The sequence below is a fragment of the Pagrus pagrus genome (assembly GCF_965226575.1).
Source record: "Pagrus pagrus genome assembly, chromosome: 18".
Taxonomy (NCBI): Eukaryota; Metazoa; Chordata; class Actinopteri; order Spariformes; family Sparidae; genus Pagrus; species Pagrus pagrus.
Genome location: NC_140202.1, coordinates 14,921,838 through 14,945,686, shown reverse-complemented (window position 1 = coordinate 14,945,686; position 23,849 = coordinate 14,921,838). Strand labels below are relative to the sequence as shown.

At 40.5% G+C, this 23,849-nt stretch overlaps 1 protein-coding gene and 1 long non-coding RNA gene across 2 annotated transcripts; one reads left to right on the top strand and one right to left on the bottom strand.

The window, feature by feature from the left end:
* Positions 1-5,780: 5,780 nt before the first annotated feature.
* Positions 5,781-14,378, top strand: LOC311273793. Its single transcript, XR_014624703.1, has 3 exons — positions 5,781-5,900; positions 10,236-10,319; positions 14,357-14,378. It is a non-coding gene; the product is annotated as an uncharacterized lncRNA (long non-coding RNA).
* A 4,747-nt stretch (positions 14,379-19,125) lies between these two features.
* LOC311273790 (homeobox protein six1b) lies at positions 19,126-21,496 on the bottom strand. The gene is made up of 2 exons (XM_084381010.1): positions 20,628-21,496; positions 19,126-19,824 (listed from the first exon to the last, which is right to left on the bottom strand). The coding sequence occupies exons 1-2, from the start codon at positions 21,185-21,187 to the stop codon at positions 19,530-19,532; spliced, it is 855 nt and encodes a 284-aa protein (XP_084237136.1). The 5' UTR covers positions 21,188-21,496; the 3' UTR covers positions 19,126-19,529.
* Positions 21,497-23,849: the final 2,353 nt, after the last annotated feature.

The window sequence follows — 23,849 nt, the reverse complement described above, 5'->3', positions numbered from 1 at the left end:
TTCCCAAGCTTAAATCTGTAAATCCATTTAAAGATATATTTTCCCCCAAACATCTCTGCGGGATTATAAATGGACAAACAGCCCACGGTGAAGTCCTCATGTGAGAGAGCAAAGCAGACTGAAGCAGAAGTTAAAGTCGAGCTTTTCCAACTGATGGGACAGACACCTGGTTTCGTCCAATTTGCGATTAATTAGGCTACAGTAACTTCTGAAACAGACAAAAGCCTTTCAGCTTGAACAACACAGAAGCTAGAGAGAGACACAGAGAGGAAACAAGTGAAGGGAAATAAATGGAGTTGGGGAGGGGTGATTCCTTTTTTTTTATTTTTTTTTTTATTTTCGCTGCTCCTCTTTCAAAACCACGGGGACAAAATGGCTGAATATTTCCGTTTCTATTGAGAATAAGGACGACCGGGGGGACTAGATGAAAAAGTCTTTCTCGCAGTCAATAAGGTTGTCAAACTGGTCAGCGGTAATCAGTGCTAATGATGGGTCTGGGGTCCCTGCTCGGACAAAAGGGGCCTTGCCGCTGTTTTGTAAAGGGAAGCGACCGCGGGTCCCTCTCCAAAGAAAAGACTCCTGTGAGGGTAGTCTGGAGCACGGAAATCACAACTTCTCCAGTGTGTGTGTGTGTGTGTGTGTGTGTGTGTGCGCGCGCTCATGGCTCGGCCTATTAAAAGGATTTAATCCACTTGATTGTTTTCTGACTAGTAGTAGGCCACTCATAGTCACTTCATAAATGATTAAATACAGTTGGTGAGCTAAATGAAATAACAGGCCACATCTTTTCTCCTTTCCGACCTGATCTGTATGGAGAGAGAGCGAGAAAAAAAAAATCATCTTTGTTTGTCTGACTTTATGGTGGGCTGAGTTTACTTCACCAGGTATTTCAGCCACAGAGTATATTTGACAATTTAAAGGTTGTCAGATAAGTGCGATTAACTCTGAGGCTCTTTCAGCTCTGGCTGTGATATGTGTTGAAGGGCAGGCTGCAGCCTTGACTATACGTCTTTATCGCTTTGAATCTGACCGCGTGCACCACTGTGCTGAAGTATGTCAGCATAGGTGTCTGCACAGACATGGCAGCATCTGTCTGCAGAGCATGCCTGCATCTGATTGGATGAGATTTATATTTTTTGATAAAGCACCAAACAGTTTAACTACTCTATTTTACGCAACAAACAACAACAATTCAAAACACATATAAGACGACATTTAAACATACCAAATAATATGAACCTGAAATGCTGCTACACAACTAAAGTGTTTACATTCTCCCAGCAGTCCTAGAGAAAATATTTCTAAGGCGAGTTGTTTACCGGGCAGAGACGTAACATAAGGAATAACCTGTTATTTTATTCAATATGCAGCAAAAACAGAGAGAAGGTCATATATACGGGATGCTGCAGAAACGGCCTTGTCCAACTTCCCCCCCTCTACTCTTAAGTGGCCGTGCCAAACTTGTGAAGGTGAAGCTGCGAGAGTTTGTGTCAAAGTTGCATCTTCAACATGCGCAGAGAGCGAACCCTTAACTTCCTTTCTTTCTTTTCTTTTTTTTTTTTTTTTTTTAAAGAGAGGTTTTCTTCCAGCTTCAAACATGTGAGATATGGTGGAGTCAAGCAACTTTTTCTGAAGCATCCGCTCTTTAAGTGTCACCTCTCGATCTGCGAAAACCGTTTTCACCCCAGTTATATGTCGACTACCTTCCTGCCACTGTTACCAGGCCTATATATTGCGAATTTAATTACTTGCAACCAGGACGAGATGATCTCCAGCAGCAGGTCTTTTACCTGCAGAGACTGCTGCCTTGAACCTGATTTCTGCCTGTCAGGTGGTCTAAACTTTAGCAGCCTCATAGATTCAAAAGTCAAAGTTCGCCTCAAACAATTTCTGGAGAACAATCGTTTTAAAATTGATTTTAAAAAACGCTAAACAACGAATTCAAGCGGAATCAAACACAGCTGAGGAGGAAATGCAGATGTTTGCACGAGACACCAGTTCAAAATCCAAAATCGAGGGACGGTGTCAGCCCACAAACGTTGTCATTGAACGTAATCCGGGGTTGAATTGTTCAAACAGTCCACAGTAAAATGTGTGTTTATTAATCTGGGAGTTTATGTTTATACTCTGACACTCTGCAGCTCGTTCCAGGGGTTTAATATACCTGTACTTGTACTCAAGCACTGTACTTCAGTGCAATTTTGAAGTACTTTTACTCCATATTAATATATGTTACACTCACCAGTATCCTGATACACCTGCTCTGCTGTAAAGTTTACGTTATGACGCCTGTAACAGTAAAAGAAAAAGAAATAATATGTTTTAGTTGGTGACGCTGCTGTTCTGCACTGCATTATATTCAGAGGTGTCTCATATTCAGAAAAAAATGAGAAACGCCTCAATATAATGCAGTCCGCTACAGCTTCTTTCACTATGGCCTCAGTAATAAATGATTGAATTTACAGACGTGATGGCGGAGCTGTTGTAATGGACTGATGTTCCTACTAAACTGGCCACAGAGTGTAAAATCAACTACTGAATCAATATGTATTAATAGGTCATATCAATGCAGCGTTAGGGATGATTACATAATACACACTGGATTTTTCTGATATACTCTGCTAATACTTCTGTAGTCCGATCACATTTTTTGAATGCATAAGTATTTCTTCACTCCGGCGTTGCTTTGGTTGTCTTTAAAATCAGCACTCATGTCCTTTATATTCGGAAGAAATATCAATGTCTGTGCTTCGAAGCCTTTATTTATTTATTTACTCTGTTTGTTTGAAGCCAGTAAATAAATACAGTTGCATAAGGCCACAGGAGTGCCACAGAGGAGGGCTAACTCTGAGACTGTCCGTCACATTTTCCCTCTCCACGCTTCCTGAAGTGGTCGAGGTCACTCAGCAGGGGAAACTTGTCCTTTTCAGCAGGGCTTTTGTTCTCCACCCTCTGCGTTTTTTTTTCCTCCAACCCAAAGCACTCTCCATCCTCCACGCACTCCAACAACTTTTTTTCTTCCTTTTTTATTTTTTTTTAAAGCCCTCCTATTGTTTGTTGTTTACAAGATTAAACCAGAGCTCTCTGGGTGATCTTTTGGAAAAGCTCGCAATCAAAATAGTTTGTTCCGAGCACCAGAGGAATCATCAGGGGCCGCATGTCTGTCAGCTCATTGTGCGAAGGCCATGAATTTATAACAAAATATTCATTTCACATCTGCCCTTATCCCCTCTGTGTTTTCCCCCAACACTGCAAATATACAGCAGCCTTTTCTTTACAGGCTTTTGTGTGCGCGTTTAGTGAAACATTATTGTGACCTTTCACTCGCCATCGGAGAGATTTTCTCTTCCAGGAATAAGAGACAATCTCATTTGTGGTGTGTAGCTGCCTCTTCCTCTGAGGGGCTTCACAGCATCGCCATCATGATGAACTGAAAAATAGAAACCACACGCCTGTGACGCCCCCTGGTGGTCGTGTGATTTCTCTATTATTCTGTACGAGGGGTCCTAGAAGTTGTTGCAGCTTTCACCAGCAGCTTTAATTTAAAAAAAAAAAAAACTCAGATTAAGATGCAGGATATAATATGCAGGCAGCTCATAAATCTATTGTCCTGTTGGAGTATATCAAACCTAAACAAGACATGTTGAAAATAAAGCAGATTTATTCATTTTTAGTTTGAGCATTTCCTCCATTTTCTCAGGAGCTCGCTGCTTTGGGACTTAGCTGTTTTTCTAAATAAAAGATAATTAGATTTCAGAAATACTATTACAGTCCAGGCTACCAAAAGAAGTTTTACTGCACATCGTGTAAATATTTATCAAGGCTATCAAGCCGAAGTGAAATAGAAATACGAAATCCCTTCAATTTAACAGACTTGCATTTGAAAACCTTTTGAAATATCCACCATTAAAATACTGACTGGAGAAAATCAGAACCAGTCTAAAGACAACAACACAGGCCTGGTTTGTGTGCGAGTGTAAGACTTTGAAATCTCCAAATTCCCAGAAACAATACGGGCTTTCTGAGATGGATCAAGAGGTTGACATCTTTCGTGTCCCTCGCTTCGAATAAAATTTAGACTCAGTAAATTCAGGGTCAATAAATGCCGATTCGTGTGAATGGGTCTGTTCATCCTCCGGTTCATCGTTGAAACTCTGCAGGAGACTTTCAGCACCACGGACAGAGACACCGACCTGCACACACTCACCTCGTTCATCAATAATCTGCTTCTTTATCGGTCAGATCAGCAGGATGCATCATTTTTTGGTAAAACTTAAATGTGATTTGACTTTTAGTTGGTGCATTAATGAAACCCTGTGTGTTGTATCGTCTGAGAGATCCACGACTTTGGTTATTTTCACGCTGGTTTCTTTGTGGATTGACAATTTTCTTCGACCCTTTTTCACAATTTTTAAAGTCATCTCAAAAACACTTATTAAAGGACAAAAACATGGAGTATTGTGCACCACGTGGCCAAAAGTATGTGGACAGCCGAACACCCACAGACCACACACCAAAATCAGGACACCAGTCATGATAAATGAAGGAAGGAGTTTCTTTAAATTGTCGCCACACAACAATCTGAAGCATCAGTGTGAGCTTTAAATTTTCTACTAAATGGAACAACCTATGAGCCGAAACCCTCCACATGCAGAACAAAAGGTGTGTGTGTCCACATACTTTTGCCATTTTGAACATTTTCAGCTGACAGTGACGCTTCTTGTCAAAACCACCTCTTAACGTGTGAACCTGCACTAATAGGCCGTGATATAATAGCCCTTTTAATATTATTAATTTACTTCTTGAATTGTTAGTGATTCCCTTCTCTTTTAGTGCTTTCTGTTACTTAAATACAGCTAGTCTGCAAATGCTAAATTATGATAAAATTGCTGCATCCATAAAACACACAGACAGCTGAGAACAAAGTTATAAAAACATTCACGAAAAGTAAAAGAAAGAATGACCGAAAATAAAACATGGAAAAGAGCTACAACTGGAAAATAATCAACCATCAATAATAAATCACTCAATATTGTTTTTTATTTTATGTGTTTTCTGATAGATAAAGTTGTATTTGTAGGAGAATTGGTAACTCTTTATAATACCCATTTCTGATAAATGGTAGAGTTATAGTTATTCCACTATTAACAAATAATGAAATGCTTTATAAACCATTTATAAGTCAATTTTAAAGGTTTATAAACACCAGTCGCAGCTATATAGCCATAACTGCACAATAAACAAGTGCTTAATGAAATGTCTATAAAGCATTTCATCGTATGTTAACAGTGAAATAACTATTAATTATTAAAGTTTAATTAACTATAGATTCACTATTTATAAATGATGGTTATTATTATGCGTTTCACTGTGAATAAAAATGTATTTTATAATAAATCAAAGTTCTTTTTGAACAGTGTCTGGAAGTTTTCCTCTGAGGCTGCAGCGTCATCATGAAGTTACGGCAGCCTGCGAGGAAAAACTGAGCTTCCGATCAAGTTCAGTCGCGCTTCGTGCGTTTCCTCAGGCGGATCAATCAATCAATCGCTCGATACATCGCTCCAGCCTTGTCCCGCCGTCTGTTAGTTAGCAGACACAAAGCAGACAATGTGAGGTTATTATGAGTCAGCCAGTGTTCATGTCAGCAGGCTGCCCTGCTCACACAAAGAGGACCAACCTCGTCCAGCATCCTCCGCCTCCTATTAGAGCTGTAAGTGGCCTTTGTTTTGACAGGCGCAAAATGCGATCAGAAAACATGCTCTCTGTGCAGACCCGGTGCATTGTGGGAAATGTGATATCGACGGAGCAGGCCTTGGATGAAGCTGACGGATGGAGGTCAGAGGGCCTGCAGCGGAGTCAGAGACTGAGTCGATCTCACAGAGACGCAGGAGCGAGAAAAAGTAAGTTTACTAAAGATTTCAAGCAGCAGAGGACTGAATCATTTATCAAGGAGCATTAAAATGTCTTCGCGTGCTGTCCAAGGTCGTCAGTGTGAGGATTTTAAAGGGGCTCTGTGGAGCCTCTGTGTTGTGTATGTTTGTGTTTGTTTGTTTATGTTCTCAGACCTCCTTTCTAAACTAACCTTAGCTACTGTTGGTAGAGAGACACTGAGACGAAGCACTTGAGAGTGTACATTAAGCCGCATCCTTTGTACTCTTGCGGAAAATCTGACCCGAGTCCTTCACAAAGAAATCCATGGTCAAGCAGCACTAAACAACTTAATCAAACCACCCACAGGCTTGTATCGGCAGCAGAGAGGACGGTATTATGATTAATACATATAAATAGCTACAATTGTTACATAGCGCCCCTTTAATCCTCGTATTTTTGGTTATTTGTTTCATTGTTATTGATATATTTGTGTTTTTTTAAATCTTACTATGTAACAAGGATTCATATTAGAAAGTACTTGAAGAAAAAAAACCTGAGGCCTGTGAAGGGATTGGTTCTTTCAATGTTGCATTATGGGTCCACGCCGGACTGTTTGCAGTGCAGCCTATGTTTCTGCAAACCACAGATGTGTTGAAGCTTTTGTGTAAGTTTCGATTTTTGTTGTGCCAACGATGTGTTCTGGTTCGGTTCAGGCACAAAAACTGGATCATGTTTTGGGTTTTAAAACCTCTTTGGTTGCCACGAACTCGGCTGGAGATGTCCCAACTTTCCGTCAATGACATCATGCTGGAAATTATCGTAAATATATCCATCGGTTTCACTCTTACAAATGTTGAAACGCAGTTTTGAACTGGCTTGGGGGCATTTTTGCCTGTTACTCCACCACCGTCCCCTCCACCTCTCAGTGTGACAATGAAATGGCACACATTGTAGAAATATATTGTAGAAATATCAACATGGTAGCCTACATATGATGAACAAATGTGAACATATCCGTGGTTTGCAGGGCCAGATTAATCCACTAGGGGGGCATAGAGGGAGATGGGCCTGTGGGGCTCATACCACCTCCTTCCCTGTCCCCAAGTTATTGTGCAAAACTTGAAATATTAAAGGCTCTTTACCACGAGAGACATTCAGACAGGTGATTTTACAAAAAAAACCACACACATAAAAAAAAAAAAAAACAGGTGTAATGGATAAATTAATGAATCACTGTGACACTTGCAAGCAAAAGATCATTAGGACTGGCCTTGGTCTATTCAAGTCAGAATCTCTGCTGTGAAATGGTCTATAATAACTAGATTTAATACAACGGCCCTTTACAAGACATGGCCTCAAGTTAATCTCCTGTAAAATACAGTATAACACCTTAAGGGCCTTACACAGTTTATATTGTGTCTTCCTGATGCATATTGTCAAACACATTTGCAAATAGTCTACAAACTAAGTGCCACTATTCCTTGGGGGACCCGAAGCTAATACCAGAACATGTATAGTTTCCTATTCAATTTTATATTTAGGGCAAGTTATAACATGAATGCCAAGAGAGGGAATTATTGCTGTGGATTTCTCTCAGGTCAGTGGGTGTAGCACCATACCTTGCCTCTAGATGGAGACATTGACCAAAGAAAGACACTTCCCAGAGAAGCCTCAATATGTTTTATCCAGATATGACAGTGGGGATCTAATGTCTTTTTTTTTTATGTGGCTCATTCATTAAAAACAAACAAACAAAAACACTAGTCATGGGATAACTAAAGACCACATTTATGAAGCAAACTTAAAGTGGAGGTTTACATTTGTATTTTATTTTCTCTCTCTTAAATGTGGATACACTTGTGGTCCACTGTGTGCATTATTTTTTTCTGAAAATCTTTGCGCCTGAAATCAATGATGGAATATAATGAAGTAGATTTCCTCAAGTGCTGTACTTCACTACAACTACACCTTACTTGAGTATTTCTGTTTTCTGTTACTGTATACTCCCACTCTACTACATTTTCGAGGCAAATATTGTACTTTTACTCCACGACATTTATTTGATTTCTTTAGTAATTAGTAACTTTGCAAATCATACAGTCATAGCCAAAGCAGCATATTTTAAAATCAATTTAAATAATCGGCAAGGTAATACAAATAATAATGGGTCTATACATACATGTTAATATATGTATAATTTACTTTCACCTGTACTTATGATAAGTACATTTAATATCAGATACTTTTAGACTTTTACTCAAGTACTTTTCATTTGGGCGACTTTCATTTTTAGCACAAGTAGTATGACTTTTGGATACATTGCCTTAAGTTACATTTGTTATTATTTTTCATTTATTATATTGCCATTCAAAATCTTTTATTATTTTTAGTTCAATTATGTATTTAAGTTTTAGTTAAAAGAAAAATATATTGACACATTTAAATTCAATGCTTATCTTTCACTCATCCGTATCAGCACTGTGACAAATAGTGTGTTTTACAGAGAAACCCTAACTTTATAAATATCAAAAGACAAGCTGACTATTATTAGTTTATTTATTCAGCTAATTTAAGGAAAAAAAGACTTGTAGTTCTGCCTTTTGGCCACAAAATGGTGCACAAGCTCCACAGTAGAAAGGAAACATCTCAGCAGCTCTGCAGCTGCAGGTTTTTACTTGACATCACTGCATGAGTCGGTAAAAAACATGTACACTGGAAAGCCTTACTTAATGAATAAACCTTCATGCAATGCTTTTATTTAAAAAATATACATCTAAAAATATATTACTCAGAAGACAATAGCCTATTTCCCTTTTTTTAAATTTTGGTTTATCTCAGGCCTGCAATAAGGCTCCATTTATTATGGCAGCTGTTAACCCACATTAAGAATAATACCAAAGAACAAAGAAAGAGCTCTTTGGATACATTTTTTATTTATAATTTCATGTATACAAACAAACTGCAGGTAAATTTGGAACTGAGTGTAAATGAGCGTACAGCATTACTGAGCAGAGGGTGTGAATGTACATGTGTAAGAAAGTGTTGAGGCAGGGCAAGGGCACCAGTTGGGATTTTAAGGGTCTATATTTAAACTCTCTGGTCTCCAGTTTCTGCAGCTGTCGCCAAGTTTAAGTTCAGCACCTTGAGCCTTTCTCAGCCCTGCTCTTGGGTCAGAGTTATAAACCTGCCAAACTCTGAGACGGAGAGAGTGAAGCAGAGAACCTCGCCCTGCCCTTCGGCTCGAATCTCCTGCAGCTTCAGAAAGTCTAAATTATCCCAATGTCATTGAACTAATGTTACCTGGCCAATTATCAGCTCATCCTCAACTTTAATGCGTCAGTACTACTACACGTCTTCTTCTTACACGCTTGGCGGACTGTTTTATGTTTGAAAACATTATCTCCCCCGTTCATCCCCTTTTGAGGTTTGTTTTTGCATTGGTTTCACGTTTGCTCCTGCCCCTTAATCAATTATTGTACAATCAAATCATTATTATCGTAGAAAAGGAATTTGCAAGCGGTCTCCATATTTCTCGAAGTCATTCAATTGTTTGTTATTTATTGTAACTGTCTGTGACATTTAGAGCAATAAACTGATTCAGCCAACACCATCATGGTGATAACATATTCCAGTTTTAGTTCAAGCTGTCCACAAGCAGTCATTTCTTTTTAGATGCTGACTTCATGGACATAGACAGCAGTAAGTCACATGTGATAATGACATTCTGCTTTTTATACACTTTCTCATAACAGGTAGCAAAAAGCTCATATTTAATAATAAACGCCATAGAAAGTTACTGTATCAAGCTAGCATCCTGATTATAGGTTGTAAGTTAAATACTGTCACAAATTGAGTACTACCACAACTACAGTACTACTACTACTATTAGCAGCACAGCAGACTGTATTGAAATATATATATTTTTTATTTTCATTCTATGTCATGCTTCAGTTTTATGCACACTAGTTTCTCCATGTCCATATTTTACTTTGGGTTGAATCTGTGTGTTTTTGTGTGTGTTGTGTTCTTTAGGTGAATATGTGAAAAGTCTGCATCTGCAAAAAAACCAAACATTTAAATTAATCCTGTACGGTTGAAATTAGTTGGTAAATGTTATCAGTACTGTTTCACATTATCTTATCAATGAAAATGAATGTCTCATCTCAATCTTAACTATTTAACTATTTTTTCAGTCTTTAAACTAATATTTATGCACGATTGTTTAGAAATCTTCTTTGTTTGGGCGCCACTTTAAAAGGACTTTGTTCTTCGCATCCTTAATATGAAGTGAATTCCAGTCAAATCACTAGTGCTAGTGAGTGTTTCTAAATGTGACCGTTAAATCTTCTGCTACTTCTCTGCAGGCAGCAGCAGCAGTTTGTTTGAAGACATGAAGGCAGCAGGATGATGAGAAGGCTTCTTCCTCTTCTCTGCTTCTCCTTTGATGAGTGAGTAGATTCACATAAATGTTTTTCCAACTGTTCCAGATGCAGCTTTAATAAAGACATCTCAGTCATTTTGATGTAGAGCGAGATGACAGCTCCTCTGTAGATAATTATAGCTGCCACATGTGATAAACATGTTGTTTACATATGACAAAGATCCTACTAATTTACCTCTGCAGCCTGTACTTTGTAGGCAGTGAAACAGTACTTCCATAGATAGATAGATAGATAGATAGATAGATAGATAGATAGATAGACTGACTGTGTGTCTGCTGAACTAGCGCCTTCTGTCCAGTGGCAGCTCTGTGCCTAATAACAGAGCTTAGCTGGCATACCAGAGCCGGTGGCACATTGGTGTAGCGGTAACTCAGAGAGAGCCTGGTAATTACCACCGGCCGCTGACACCATGCTGCAAATGCACCAGTCAGCACTGAGAGGACGAGCGGAGCATTTCGCCCTCCCTCCCTGCTGCCAGGATGCCCTGGTGATCAGCCGTGGCGCACGGGTGGTTAAAGGGAAGAAAGTGCCTCTCACCAAATCGCAGAAAGACAAACAAATCTCTTTCTTGTCTCTTTCTGCATCATTGATAAGAATCAGAGCATGGAAAACAAGTGGGAAGCACCCTATTCACCCTATGTTTTGTTGCAAATCTAAAAGTCTTCCTGCCCTTATCATGGCCCGTAAGCACTGAATGAGGAGTCCTGAAGGCTTTCTCTCAGGAGAGGCCCGCTGGAAAACATACTGCAGGGCCGGAATGGGAAGTTTATTTTGCTTGGTGCATGAATATCTGTGGGATGTGGGGCTCCGTGCACGGAGGGACTCCAGTTTTCTTCACAGAGGAGTTCATCACTGCGGCACCCTCACCTCTTCCTCCTCCTCCTCTGTCGCTGTCCTAGTAAATAATTTCACTTCATCCTAATTCTTCACACATTTTAATTTTCACGCCTTCCCTGTTCCTCTATCCCATGCAGGGTAAAATAGGCCCAGCAGCCTCTCTCTGGGCCTTTTGTCCCTGCTCAGGGAGACGTTTGGCACACAGAGGATCGTGTTACAACTTTCATTTCCTGAATATTTTTCTCCCTTTTTTTTTTCCTGCATGGAACCAAGAAGGGTATTTTATCCCTCTCTGCAGCATGAAGATGAAGGGCGAGGGGGAGCAAGATGGCAGCTCAGATTCGGGCTGCTGTCACTCCAACTTTGGCAAACAAATAAAGTACAAACTGCACATAGCTGCAGGGTAGCTGTGGTGTGGTGCAGGCACAGCGGGAGTGTGGATCATAGTGTGTGAAGTTGAGGGGGGTTAGTTACTTGAGCTATTTGTGAGCCCCGGGATAGGTGAGGTGATGCCTCTCAGGAGTGTGAGGTATATTTCATTATCCCATATCCCATACCACTTCCTCTTGTTGTGTCTGCCACCTCCTGCCACTCCCCAAAACCCCCTCGAGCCTGGAGCAGTGATGTGTCTGTGTTTGGACTCATGGATCTTTTCTTGGCTGCATATAGAGGCAGAACAACAAGCAGGATATTGGTAACAGTCTTCAGAATGATCAATTATTCATTCTATTGTGAAATAATGCCCATGATATGATACTAATCTCAGTCATTATGGCTTTAGTTATGTCTGGCTCCTTTCAAGAAACCATCAAGGCTCCTTCATGTCTTCACTGTAGGAAAGCAGACTAATCTCCGGATACAGTAGAGTAGATATCCTTGCTGAAAGAGTTACTATTATCGATATTTATATATTTATATATTTTTAAGTCTTACGGGGAAGTAACAAAGTCTGTTAAATTATCGTAGAAGTTGAGGCTGATTTGTTTCTATATTTTTCTTGTCGTCAACAATAAGAAAAGACCAAAACCAAACAACCACATCTTCTGTCCATCTCCCAATACTTTGGCGCCTTTCTTCCCTGATAGTTTGACACTTATTAAACTACTACTAGTGAATTAGTTTGGAGGGTAACCTCACTGTAGAATAGGTAATGTATTCTGAGTTAGACAAGTTATTTGGACACCATAAATAATTGTACTTTTGTGCTTTGTTAGATAAGAATAGCACATATCTATTAAAATTGTAAGATTGTTATTCATGTACAACAACAATGAAGAGAAAAGCCACATTAGGTCACTTGTGAGTGGAATCACAGATCATTGTCTGTTTAAATATTTCCACTGGATTTGTTAAAACAAGTATAATGATATAAGAGTATCACCAGACTTCTTCTTTAAAGATAATAAGTAATGTTTCTGCATAAAAATGTCTAAAATCGACAAGGCATTTGTTATTTATTTTGTTGAGTTGTGTACTTACATTATCCCAGTGTTTCCTGCAATTGTAAACCTGTAATTTTACCTGTGTGTTTCATTTGGTTGCCTATCGCTATAACTTCCTGGAGAGCCAGAGAGGGAGGAAGGAAGTCAACAAATGTGACTAAACATAATGTGAATATAACTTAAAACAGTGCAGTACTTAAAACAGTCCGGGAACATTTCTTACATACACTTAACACAACAACTCCCATGATCCCCCGCTACTTAAGTCATGTTTTGTTTTGATAGAGAGACCCCTAGCTGTAGAAATTACATACCGTGCGTTTAAGTTTTTTTAGTTTTTATGATGTACCTCTTCACACTTAATATAAGTGTCTCCTCATGTGCATGAGACATTTGCAGTAAAGGGTTGCTCCTGGAAAGAAAATAATCCTGCTTTATTTTGTTTGGGCCCTTTTATTATCTCATTCCCACAGTTTTTGCATGTAAAATCCATCCTCTACAGATCGCAGAGATAAGCTGATACAATGGCCTCCTTTTCAAAATTCAGATCTTTGATCTGGTGATTTTGTTTGTTTTTTCCTTCCTTTACATCTGCAATAAAACCAACAATGACTTAATCCCACTAACAAGTATTTCCTGCTTAGCTACAGCCAATATATATTACTCCACTCTGTCACTCATTGAGTTCAATCAAGACATGATTAAAAAACATGTATACTGTATAAACACGTCATCGAGCACACTGTTGGTGACATGCTCCTGCACCACCATGAACACTGGCACTGTAGTTTATTTTGAGTAAATTCCAGATGCACCTTCGTACCGCTGTAAACACTCACGAGAGCACCAAACATGTATTGCTCTGCAGCTGAAAATAGTCCCCAACAAAAGCACTATTTACTCGTGTTGAAGTGACATTTGCTTAAAACCACAGTGCCCAGCTGTTTAGGGAAACGTAGATAGCCTTTAAAAAAATGAAACTGTATATCTGTGACACGTTTAATCATTTTGTAACTTCATAGGAACCAAGGTTGAGAGGGAAGTCAAAGGCATTAAGAGAGCTTTTGGTCTTTTTATCAGATTTGTTGACGATTAGAAATATACAGATTAACTTCAGTTGTAACCTTTATGGCTGACAAAATGAGATAATTACCCATTGTCAGTTGAGGACAATTTAAGAAAGCCTCACTTTTTATTTTTCCTGGATTGAACATTTGCACCTGTACTTTTATTTTACGTACGTATGATAGTAAAATGATAATAATCCTTAATTATGTAAGACATTATAACATATGGTTTTCAGTTGTTCCTGCCCCTGTAAGGTATCTTCCTCTCTTTTCAGTCTTTTCTTTGACTCCTCGTGAGACATTCATTTGTCCCATCACCCATTAGAAGAAAAAATTACACCGAAAAATATGATTGATGATATGATGATGTTAGTGTGTGGATTTGTTTTAATTTGGATTTGAAAGGTTGAAACCACAAAAAAAATCTCCTCAAAAAAGTATTCCAAAAAAACAACCCAGACTGAAGTCACTTTCCTGATCAAACATATGAGACTAATGCCACTATCGGCTTTCTCTCCAAGCTCCAAAAATATACATATCTGATTCTCAGCAACCAGAGCTGGGTTTTGTCTCTGGAAGAGTCCGTTATATGAGCCTCTGCCTCCTGGCTGCATTTCTTTTATACAACTCCTCTCTCCTAGACGTTATACACACACACACGTCTTATCTTGTCCTTTGTCTTTTCCTCTTGTTTTAGAAATCCCCCCCGCCTTCATCAGGTAATGTATATGATGCAGTCCTTCACTCATTTGACACACAACATGCTATTTAACACCCTAATAGGCGGAGTCTCCTCCTCCTCGTGTCTGAACTCGGGGTCATGCATCACTCATCCCGACTGGAAGAAAGAGATAAATATTTCTTTCAGCTCCGTCACATAGGAGCTTCCTGTCGGACGAGGGGCTTCCTACGCTTGTGAGTGTAGGTTGTCTTCGGTCTTGCAGCTGCTGAATCAGTGTAATTAACATTTTTGTAGACAGAGCAGCGTAATCCCTCTGATCTCTATAGAGTTATGTCAGAATTATATAGCAGACGCCTGCTACTTCCATGTAGAAAATGTTTTGTGAGTTTACTTTAATCAGTTGTGTTTCCTCACACACACACATACACACTCCAAGCCTATGCACACACATTCACACACACACACACACACACACGCACATACACACAGCCTGCATCTGCCTCTGGGTACGTCCAGGCAGGAACATTGTCAGATCCATGCATCATTGGTAAGAAAATCTCTCTACCCCCCCTCCCCTCCCCTCTGAGGCAGACCTGAAAAGATCCTTTTGTCCCTCATCACCCGCCTGCCCCCACACTCCCTTTCCTCCCCCCTCTCTGACACACACACCCCTCATACAGCCTGTGGTTATGGATACCTGGGACTGTCTCCCATGTGGGGTAAAGCTACCTGCAGGCACCAGACCGTGGAACCAAAAGTTCCTCAGCTTTGGATTTTGTCCTTATAAACGGTGCACGCTGACTTTTAATGCCAGAGAAAACATCAAACCAGACGGCGCAGACTCATGCAGGCTACTCTCCATGTTTATTTGCACACGTCAGGGCCCTTCCTGCTGTTGATTTAGAGCCACTGCCACTTACGCCTATGTCAAATGAAATGCCCTGTTGATGACTCGGCCTCTGTTTGCCATCAGCAGCTGTTGTTACTGGCACCGGCGTGCTTTAGGCTGACGTTAGCTCCAGCTTTTGTCATCTATAGGCTGGAGCATGCCTGCCACTTGTTGCGTGGCCGATGAGAGGACGACACAATGGCTGATACAGCAGATAGATTTATGGCTGCAGACTTTTCGTCCCTCCGGGTTCGGAAGCGAAGGATTCGAGGCATGATTAAAAGCACTGTCAGAGTTTCCGTGTTGGATTGATTTTAGTCTCTTGCACATCCTGAAGGTGACTCCGATAGCCTCCCTCTGTCATGTGGCACAGAGCCTGTTTAATCCTCGCTGTGTCTGTACCCTGCCGGACATGTTGTCATTAGATTAACAGGTATGAGGAGTCACTTTGGTGGCTTTGTGATCACCTGTTTGTTAATTTGTGAATATTTAGCCACACTGTGTGCCAAGAGTGAAGGACACGTGCTGTGGGCAGAATTATATCTGATCTGCAGGACCTCTGCTCTCTGCTGACCTCTGCTGAATGTGACATTTGGGCAGGACACTTTCGACTGTAGGCTTTTAGGATAAACTATTTAAAATTAAAATACTACTACATACGAGTTAAACCTTTGTATTGACATTGTCTTGGGCTACAACACAAAATGCTCCATTATTAGAAATGACCCTCTTCTTAGTATAAAATAAATTTCAGTCTTTATCTACAGTGTTTTGTTGTTGTTTTTCCCAGAAATCTTTTTGAATGAACACATTTTTGTTGCCATTTTGAAGTTAAACTCCTGTTTTCTGCTTGAAGTTAGACTGCAGAATGTAAATTCACCAGCAGGGCTGCAACTAGCTACTGTATTAACGTCGTTATTGATTAATCTGAGGATTATTTTCATATTCAATTAAAAGAATCATGTAGTCTGTAAAATGTCAATTAATTGATCACAATTTTCCAAAGTGATGTCTTCAAATTGCTTTTTTTGTCCCTCCCAACAGCCCACAAACCCCCAAACTCCACATGTTCTGTCATAAGTGACGAAAAAAGCAGCAAACTCTCACATTTAAGAAGCTCGGACCAACAAATGTTTGACATTTTGCTTGAAAAACGATTTAATAATTGTAGAAATAGTTGGCTATTAATTTTCATTAAATTGTCTAATTGTTGCAGCTCTACTCACCAGTGGTGTAATGTTCAGTAGTATGTTTACTTAAGTACCAAACTTAAAGGTCCTAAATACACATTTTCTCCCCCAGCTTCTCATTGAGTGATGAGGTCATATATAAACACACTATTTTCTGCTTAAGTTAGAGCGATTTCTGTATTTTTGTCTCTGCTCTTACTGCTGGTTTGCACTGGCTCAAGTTGAAAGAGGTGATTTCACATATTTCATGGCACCAATCGGGGTTTAACAACATTACAGCTAGAATTGAAAGTTATGCGGTTGTTTGCTCAGGTTTTACAGGCCACTGCCAATCACAACTGATCAAACCACACCCACTCAGTCCTGATGAAGCAGAGTATCTGAGTTTTTGAGGGTTAAACAGTATAATAATTATATCCAACAGTTTTTTCCCCCCATCTTTAAAGCTGTGCTATGTAGTTTTGGAGAAGAAATTTTAATGAGATCACTGACTGATTTTTTTTTAATGCCTAGGCAAACTAAATAAACAAACTCTCTTTGTTTTCATGACTCAATAAACTGAATAAACAAACTGACCTTAAAGGACAACACAATTTCATGCTGTTTTACTTTGTTTACATTTGGCGGACCCTGCCACCTTTCTAGCTTCAAACAGTGTTCTGGGGACCTTATTTTCCTCCGAGCACAGCTTGTTTATTCAGTTATGGAAAAAATGATTATCTCTGATTTGAATTATTACCTCATTAATATTATAGATATTAAATTTCTGATATTGAATTTCTTCTCTAAAACTACATAGTGCTCCTTTAACTTTAACTTTTGCTTATTTAGTCATACATAGTTAATGTCACGGAGAGATAATTAAGATTTTAAACCAAGTGTTCAGGGGCGGTAAGTATAATTTGAGGTACAGTATTTGTACTAAGTGGTATTTTCATTTTATGCCCCTTAACACCTCTACTCCTTTCACTTCTACTTTTTTTTGGGAGGGATTTTTTACAAATAAAACATGTCATAATTTGATATATATTATGATGCATTGTTATACTGTAGAATAAATGACAGAACAGTACTTAAAGTAGCTCAAATAAAACATCACATCTGCATCTAGTAATGATCCAATAACATAATAATAATAAAAGACTGACAGGGGCTTTTCTGCATAGACTATTTTTACTCCTGATACTTTAAGTACATTTTGCTGTTAATACTAGAATGTTGGACGCAGGACTTTTGCGTAATATTGGAGATTTTAAAATGTGACTTTGCTACTTCTGCTTCAGTAACTGATCTGAATACTTCTTCCAACACTGACTCTTGCATTTTACATTTCGAATTAAAAAAGAAACACTGACCAAACCTACTACTGATGGAAGGTCTGCTGAGGACAGCCAGACAGACACATCACTCAAACCAGCCATATGGAGGTCTGTGTGTGATAGATGAGGAGCACAGCCCTGGTGTTTTTAGTAGACCTGAGGGGCTCAGAGAGAGAGAGAGACAGGGAGGCCTCTGGGATGCAGAATACCTCAAGGTCCCTCCACTGAAGCCGGGCGCTGCAGCCCTGCAGCCCCTGCAATCTTCGCAATCAGGCAGTAACGCTAGCAGCGACTGTTTCAGATTATGCTCAGGAAATCCTCTGTGCTCTCTGCTCAAAACAATTTACCCTGACATGAGCCCAAAGAGAGGGTAGGGGGTGGGGGAGGAGGGAGAGAGCTGTCCACACCAGAGTCCTCAGACCACCATTTTAAATCTACTGTTTATTATTATTATTATTATTATTATTATTATTATTATTATTATTATTATTATTATTATTATATTAGCTGGATTTGCTTATTATTGAATTGTATGATGACGTCTATAAATGTGGGAGTGTCTAATTGAATTTCAGCAATTATATGTCTCCGAGCACATATCATTTTTTTTTAAAAAGGGCATCTATTTTGATTTAATCAGGAAGTGAACTTTAAACTTGTTTGTTTTTTTCTCATATGGGATGTTTACCATATATATTTTTGTCAGTATATCCAGGGCTAGTGAAGGTTGAGGGTTGAGTGGTGGCTCTTTCCCATGGCCCGGAACCGACAGAACAAACTCTCGGAGAGAGCAAAGAAAACACGGCAACAAAAAGCCAATGATCCGCAGCAGTCGGGCTGAAAAAGGAAAAAAAAAAAAAAAAATGACGGAAAGAAAAAACCTCCTCTCTCCTTCAGCCAAACATGCATTATGGAAAAGACACGACCAGAGCTGCTTCGTGTGTGTACACAACAGCCTCCTGACAGACAGACAGACGGACAGCTGCTGATGTTGACTCACATTTGTATGATTAAATTTGCCTTCATGACTCTGTGTTTGAATTATGTCTTGAATTACCATGATTATTGTTTTGTTTTTTTAAAAACAACACAAAGAACCAGTAGAGCAGGCTTTAATCTCTACCACAAAATGACTCATAATATTTTTGATATCCCACCAGTGCGGATTTAAATTGCTTGCTTGGCGTTTTCTGCCTGTATTTGAGAATAAATCCATTCTGAGCGACACGCAAAACACCACTAAAAAAGGTCAACAGGAAAAAAAAACCCTCAGGATTAATTAATGGTAAATTATAGTCCCGATTGGTTTGTTTGCACAGGGCCAGAATCCACGCATTAATTTCTATTTTTTCCTCTCGAAATACACAAATAACACAGAGACAAATGTATTACTTTTGTTTTATTGGAAACTAATTACCATGGCTCTAATCAAAACGTTACCTCTTAGTTTCCATCGCAGGAGGTTGCTATAATTCTTTTTATCTCAACAAAATATCATAAATTAAGCAAATGGGCAGTCCAGTTAAGTGTTTCGTTGAGTTAAGAGTTTCAGACACGTCCTGTTTGTGTGTTTCCATGTGCGGGAGGTGAAGAAAACACCTCTCGTCACGGTGGGGGGGATATACAGGTTAAGCGCATAAAGGAATTTTGTTCTAACCAATTTTAACGACAGACAAGTCAGTCTATATTATAAGGTAGGCTACTATAGTGTTATTTCATACATGTACTTATCAGTCTTCTTTTTTCTGCCTTTTGTTTTTTGTAAAATAGAATAAATCTGGCAGCCTCTTTTAAGAGCCCAAATCCACAAGACTGGAGGTTAGAGGTCCCAACAAGGAGTCCTGCAGTTGGTGCGGGTGTCCGTGCATGCTGTGCACCGGCTGTGGGGCCCCCAGGCCGGACATGGAGTACGCGGAGGCTCCCGGGTGGCTCATGTTGCCCTGAAGCAAAAGCGCTGAGTTCTGGTCGGGGCTCTGAGGTGGAGAAAACTCGTCCTCCGAGCTGGACATGAGAGACTTTCCTCCGTCCAGCGGGGACAGCTGGTTCTGTTTGTTGCCGCCTGCGTTGTTGTTTTCACTGTTCTCTCTGGAAAAATGACAACAAGGGGAAAATGAGCGCAAACACGCACAGTTTTGGAAGATGGCTTTAAATGTGTGTGTGTGTGTGTGTGACATTTTGGAGCAGCCATTATTATTTTATGCAGCAGCACCAAAAATATATCAAGCCAATGCCTCGAAGAAAAACGAATTATTTTTTATTTCTCTACATTTTTTTTTTTTTGCGTGTAAAATGTTTTATTTCTCTTTATGACAGATGATATTTGATAACTTAATAGGCCCATTAAACAATGTGTTGTGTGACTTGCTCCAGCCCACGTAACCCAGTTTAACCTTTAACACGGGTCGCAAAAAGGAGAAACTTCTCCAAAACTGGGACCGTTTCGCTCTCTGTATTTTTTCCATCATTATTAAATATCACATTGTTCTCATTTCCGAAGCGGATGTTTGATGTAGTTTAGATTATTATTCAGGTTAGACACGTTGAACGAGTCCATCATTTGTCAACAACACGCTTCTGTTTACTATCAGGTCATGACTCATATGGAGGACTAAACATAACCAAAATGAAGAAATACAAACAAACTTCTGTTGGAAATAAAATGACTCAGGTAAGAAACACGCTCCTATTTATTTTTCTACTTTTCTTGCAGTGTATCATCAGAGTTCTTGTTGTTCCTGCACTCTTTCACTCTCGTTGCTTGCAGCCACATTTTACGTTATTTCCTCTAAATCCAAACCTTAATCTGCTCTTGAAACATGCAGAAAAACAGAGAAATGTATTTGTTTATAAATGACAAGCAGCACCGAGGCTGTGTCGGTGAGACGTACCTCTCCTTCGCCTCTGCGGCTCTGTCCCTCTGCCGTCTGTTTTTGAACCAGTTGCTGACCTGCGTGGTGGTCAGTCCTGTGGCCTCGGCCAGCTCTCTCTTTTCCCGCGGGGACGGGTAGGGGTTGTGTGTGTACCACTCTCTCAGGACGCCCCTGGACTTCTCCTTAAAGCAGTAGCTGGTCTCCTCGCCGTCCCATATCGTGCGGGGCAGCGGGAATTTCCTCCGCACCCGGTACTTCCCTACGGCTCCGAGCGGCCGGCCGCGCAGCTTCTCCGCCTCCACGTAGTGCGCCTTCAGCCAGAGCTGCTGCAGCTTCGGGTGGTTGTGCGGAGAAAACTGGTGGCTTTCCAGGATCTTGTAGAGCTCTCGGAAGTTCCCCCGGTGAAAGGCCACCACCGCCTTGGCTTTGAGGACGCTCTCGTTCTTGTGGAGGTGATCACAAGCGGGTAGAGACCACAGGAAGCGGCCGAGCCTCTCTAGGTTTCCTCCCTGCTGCAACACCTCGCAAACGCACGCCACTTGCTCCTGCGTAAACCCGAAGGACGGCAATATAGACATGATGTCCGTGCTCGCTCCTCCGTCCAAAACGTCGGTATCCAAAACGAAAGCTGTCGTTGATATTCTGTGATTATGTCAGTGTCTTGTCGCGATGCAATCCGGTGCGATCCGTCCGCGCAGCTCGGGCCTACAGGCTCTCCACTCCGCTCCAGCCCCTGATGCGCGCAGCAGATTGGGATGTTGATTGTTGGGACAATTTGTTCCTGTTGGAGATATGTCAGGCTTAAAGGGAGCCTGTGCGTTTCGGTGATTGGCTCTCCCTCTGCCCTGCACCGTGTACAGCAGAGCAGGACTGAGTTTGCAGCTCCGTTTCCTCCCCAGAGGCAGTGCGTCAGGGGCTGAAATAGGAGCGCTCCCACCTCCCGCCCCCACAGTCCCTCTCTCCCGCTCCAGCGGCCGAGGGAGCAGAGCAGCACCTAAACACTAATCAATTATTACAGACCTCTTAAAAAGCCTTATTAACATGTTCTGAATATACATCTTCTGCACTGGTGGTGACTTATAGGCTTTCCCACGTGGTGGGGGCAAACAGCACGCTGCATCTCCATATAGGTTATCTGTAATCACACTCGGTGGAGGGTGAAGCCACAAAAACACAGCTTTTTATTTGTGGAGGAAAGTATATCTGCTTTTTAAGGCTGAAACATCTTTTTTGACACACCCTAAAACAATGCCACGTTATAAACAGCCAGTGCTGTTGAAGATTTTATGAAAAAGAAACTAAATAAAACTTCAAATCTTCATAGATTTTTGCTTTTTTTTCATCTTTTTTCACCAACTGCAGGTTTATTTACCATCACAGCTGATCATGGTTAACGCCCACCACCTTAATTACATACAGATTGGACATTTTGTTGTATTCACACCTTTCCTGCTCTATTAATTACCGAAGGTGTTTATTTTATGAGGTGATATAATTTAATAAGCTCCTATGATAGTTGGGTCCATGCGCGCCATTACGCACGTCTTTTATATGAGAGACCTGGAGTACCTGCCAAACGTGTCATGGGACATAGACCACCGGTAGGAAATCAGCCACTTAGGAGTGTATATGTGTGTGTTAGAGAGAGAGAGAGAGAGAGAGAGAGAGAGAGGGGGGCTGATATGAAATACCACATGGTCTTTGAGCTGCTACTAGACAATTTGACAAATGTCTTCAGGATTGGAAGGAACAGATCGCAAACAAATCCAGCAGCATTCACGTTTTCCTCACTGAGTATAAACTGGCAAAATAAAGTGTTTTCAGACTTTAGGCCTATTTGTGTGTATGCTTGATGTCAAGTTCGGATGATTTCCTCACATTGAAGACTGAAAATTAATATCAAGTACCGTCTGGGCAGATGCAGAGTTTTTGTTTTTTTGCTGCATCATCACGTGTTTTTCAAGAGATCCTTCTGGCCCTGCAGCCTCCATGTATATTTCAAGGATTAGACGGGCACCGCACTGGCTCCAGTGTTTTCTGTGGGCTGAAACACTAAACCAATCCATTAGTAAATGAGTTCTCTGCGACACTGGTTCTTGGTGGTGCAGTTGTTGGTTTGAGAGCCATATAGGCTGGATCACATTTCTTTATCTGCACCAAGAGTCTGAAACTAAACTCCCTTTCAATATGTTAAGGAACAAAGATTTTGACCTCCGGAAAATAATATTCAACCTAAACAAATTCACACTAAAGAGAGAAGATGACCTAAAGGATTTAACTATAAAGATAAAAAGCTCTGAAGGTTTTTTGTTTTTGTGGCGACGGACACCTGAAAAAACAGATATGCAGTGAGAGGTTCTCGGGATGATGTGTAATTTAACCTGCAAGATTAAAACGCTTGAGATGGTTTTCAAAATAAAAGAACAATTTCCTTTAACATAGGGTATGTGAGCATTTCTTTACTGAATAAAATAAAATGCAGGCAGAATGACTGAGGGATCATCAGGTTTAATCAGGCCATGGGGTTATTTCAGCCTTGAAACATGTTGTTTTACCCATTTATCGGATATTAGTCTGGACCCAAACAGCTAATATCCTCCTGAATGGCCGGCTTGTATCCCTCGGTGCTGAAATTAAAGTTTGGCTGCAGGAAGTATCAGATTATTGGCTGAGACACACCTGATGTCACAGCTACCTGCCAGTTCTTAGAGTTAATTTCAACCCTTTCTCACCACATTTGGATTTTGATGCCTTTTATCCTGCAGAGGAACAAATTACGCAGACGTGTTTTGCACTTAATAACGAATAGAAACGCCACCTCAGACTCCTGCAGCTATGCGTTATTTTATAAACGTAAAGTCGGTTTGGAAGAACAGCTCAATTGTCTAGTCTCGACAAACACACCCACGCCATATTCCTTAAACGTGATTCAATTAGCGCATCTCCTGATGTAAACGTTGAGCCGTGTCTTTAGTGGACACGCAGGGCTCTCAGGCCACTTTAGCTCGGGGTCTATAGCTGCACTCTGTGTGTAAAACCTCAGTGCTTCAGTAAATGAGCTGTCTGATGAGCGGCTCTCGGGTTTCTCTAATATCTCTACCACATTGCGCCACCGCCTCCTCCTTTAACCCGAGCGAGCAGCCCGGGGGGCGAGATTATTTCAAGATGTGGACTCTCTCTCTCTCTCTCTCTCTCTCTCTCTCTCTCTCCCTCCGCCTCCACCTCCACCACGGCCAGTGC

Coding starts and splice junctions, on each gene's coding strand:
- LOC311273790 (XM_084381010.1), bottom strand. CDS start 21,187: ATGTCTATATTGCCGTCCTTCGGGTTTACGCAGGAGCAAGTGGCGTGC. Junction 19,825..20,627: donor GCCGCAGAGGCGAAGGAGAG/GTACGTCTCACC, acceptor TCATTTTTCCAG/AGAGAACAGTGAAAACAACA.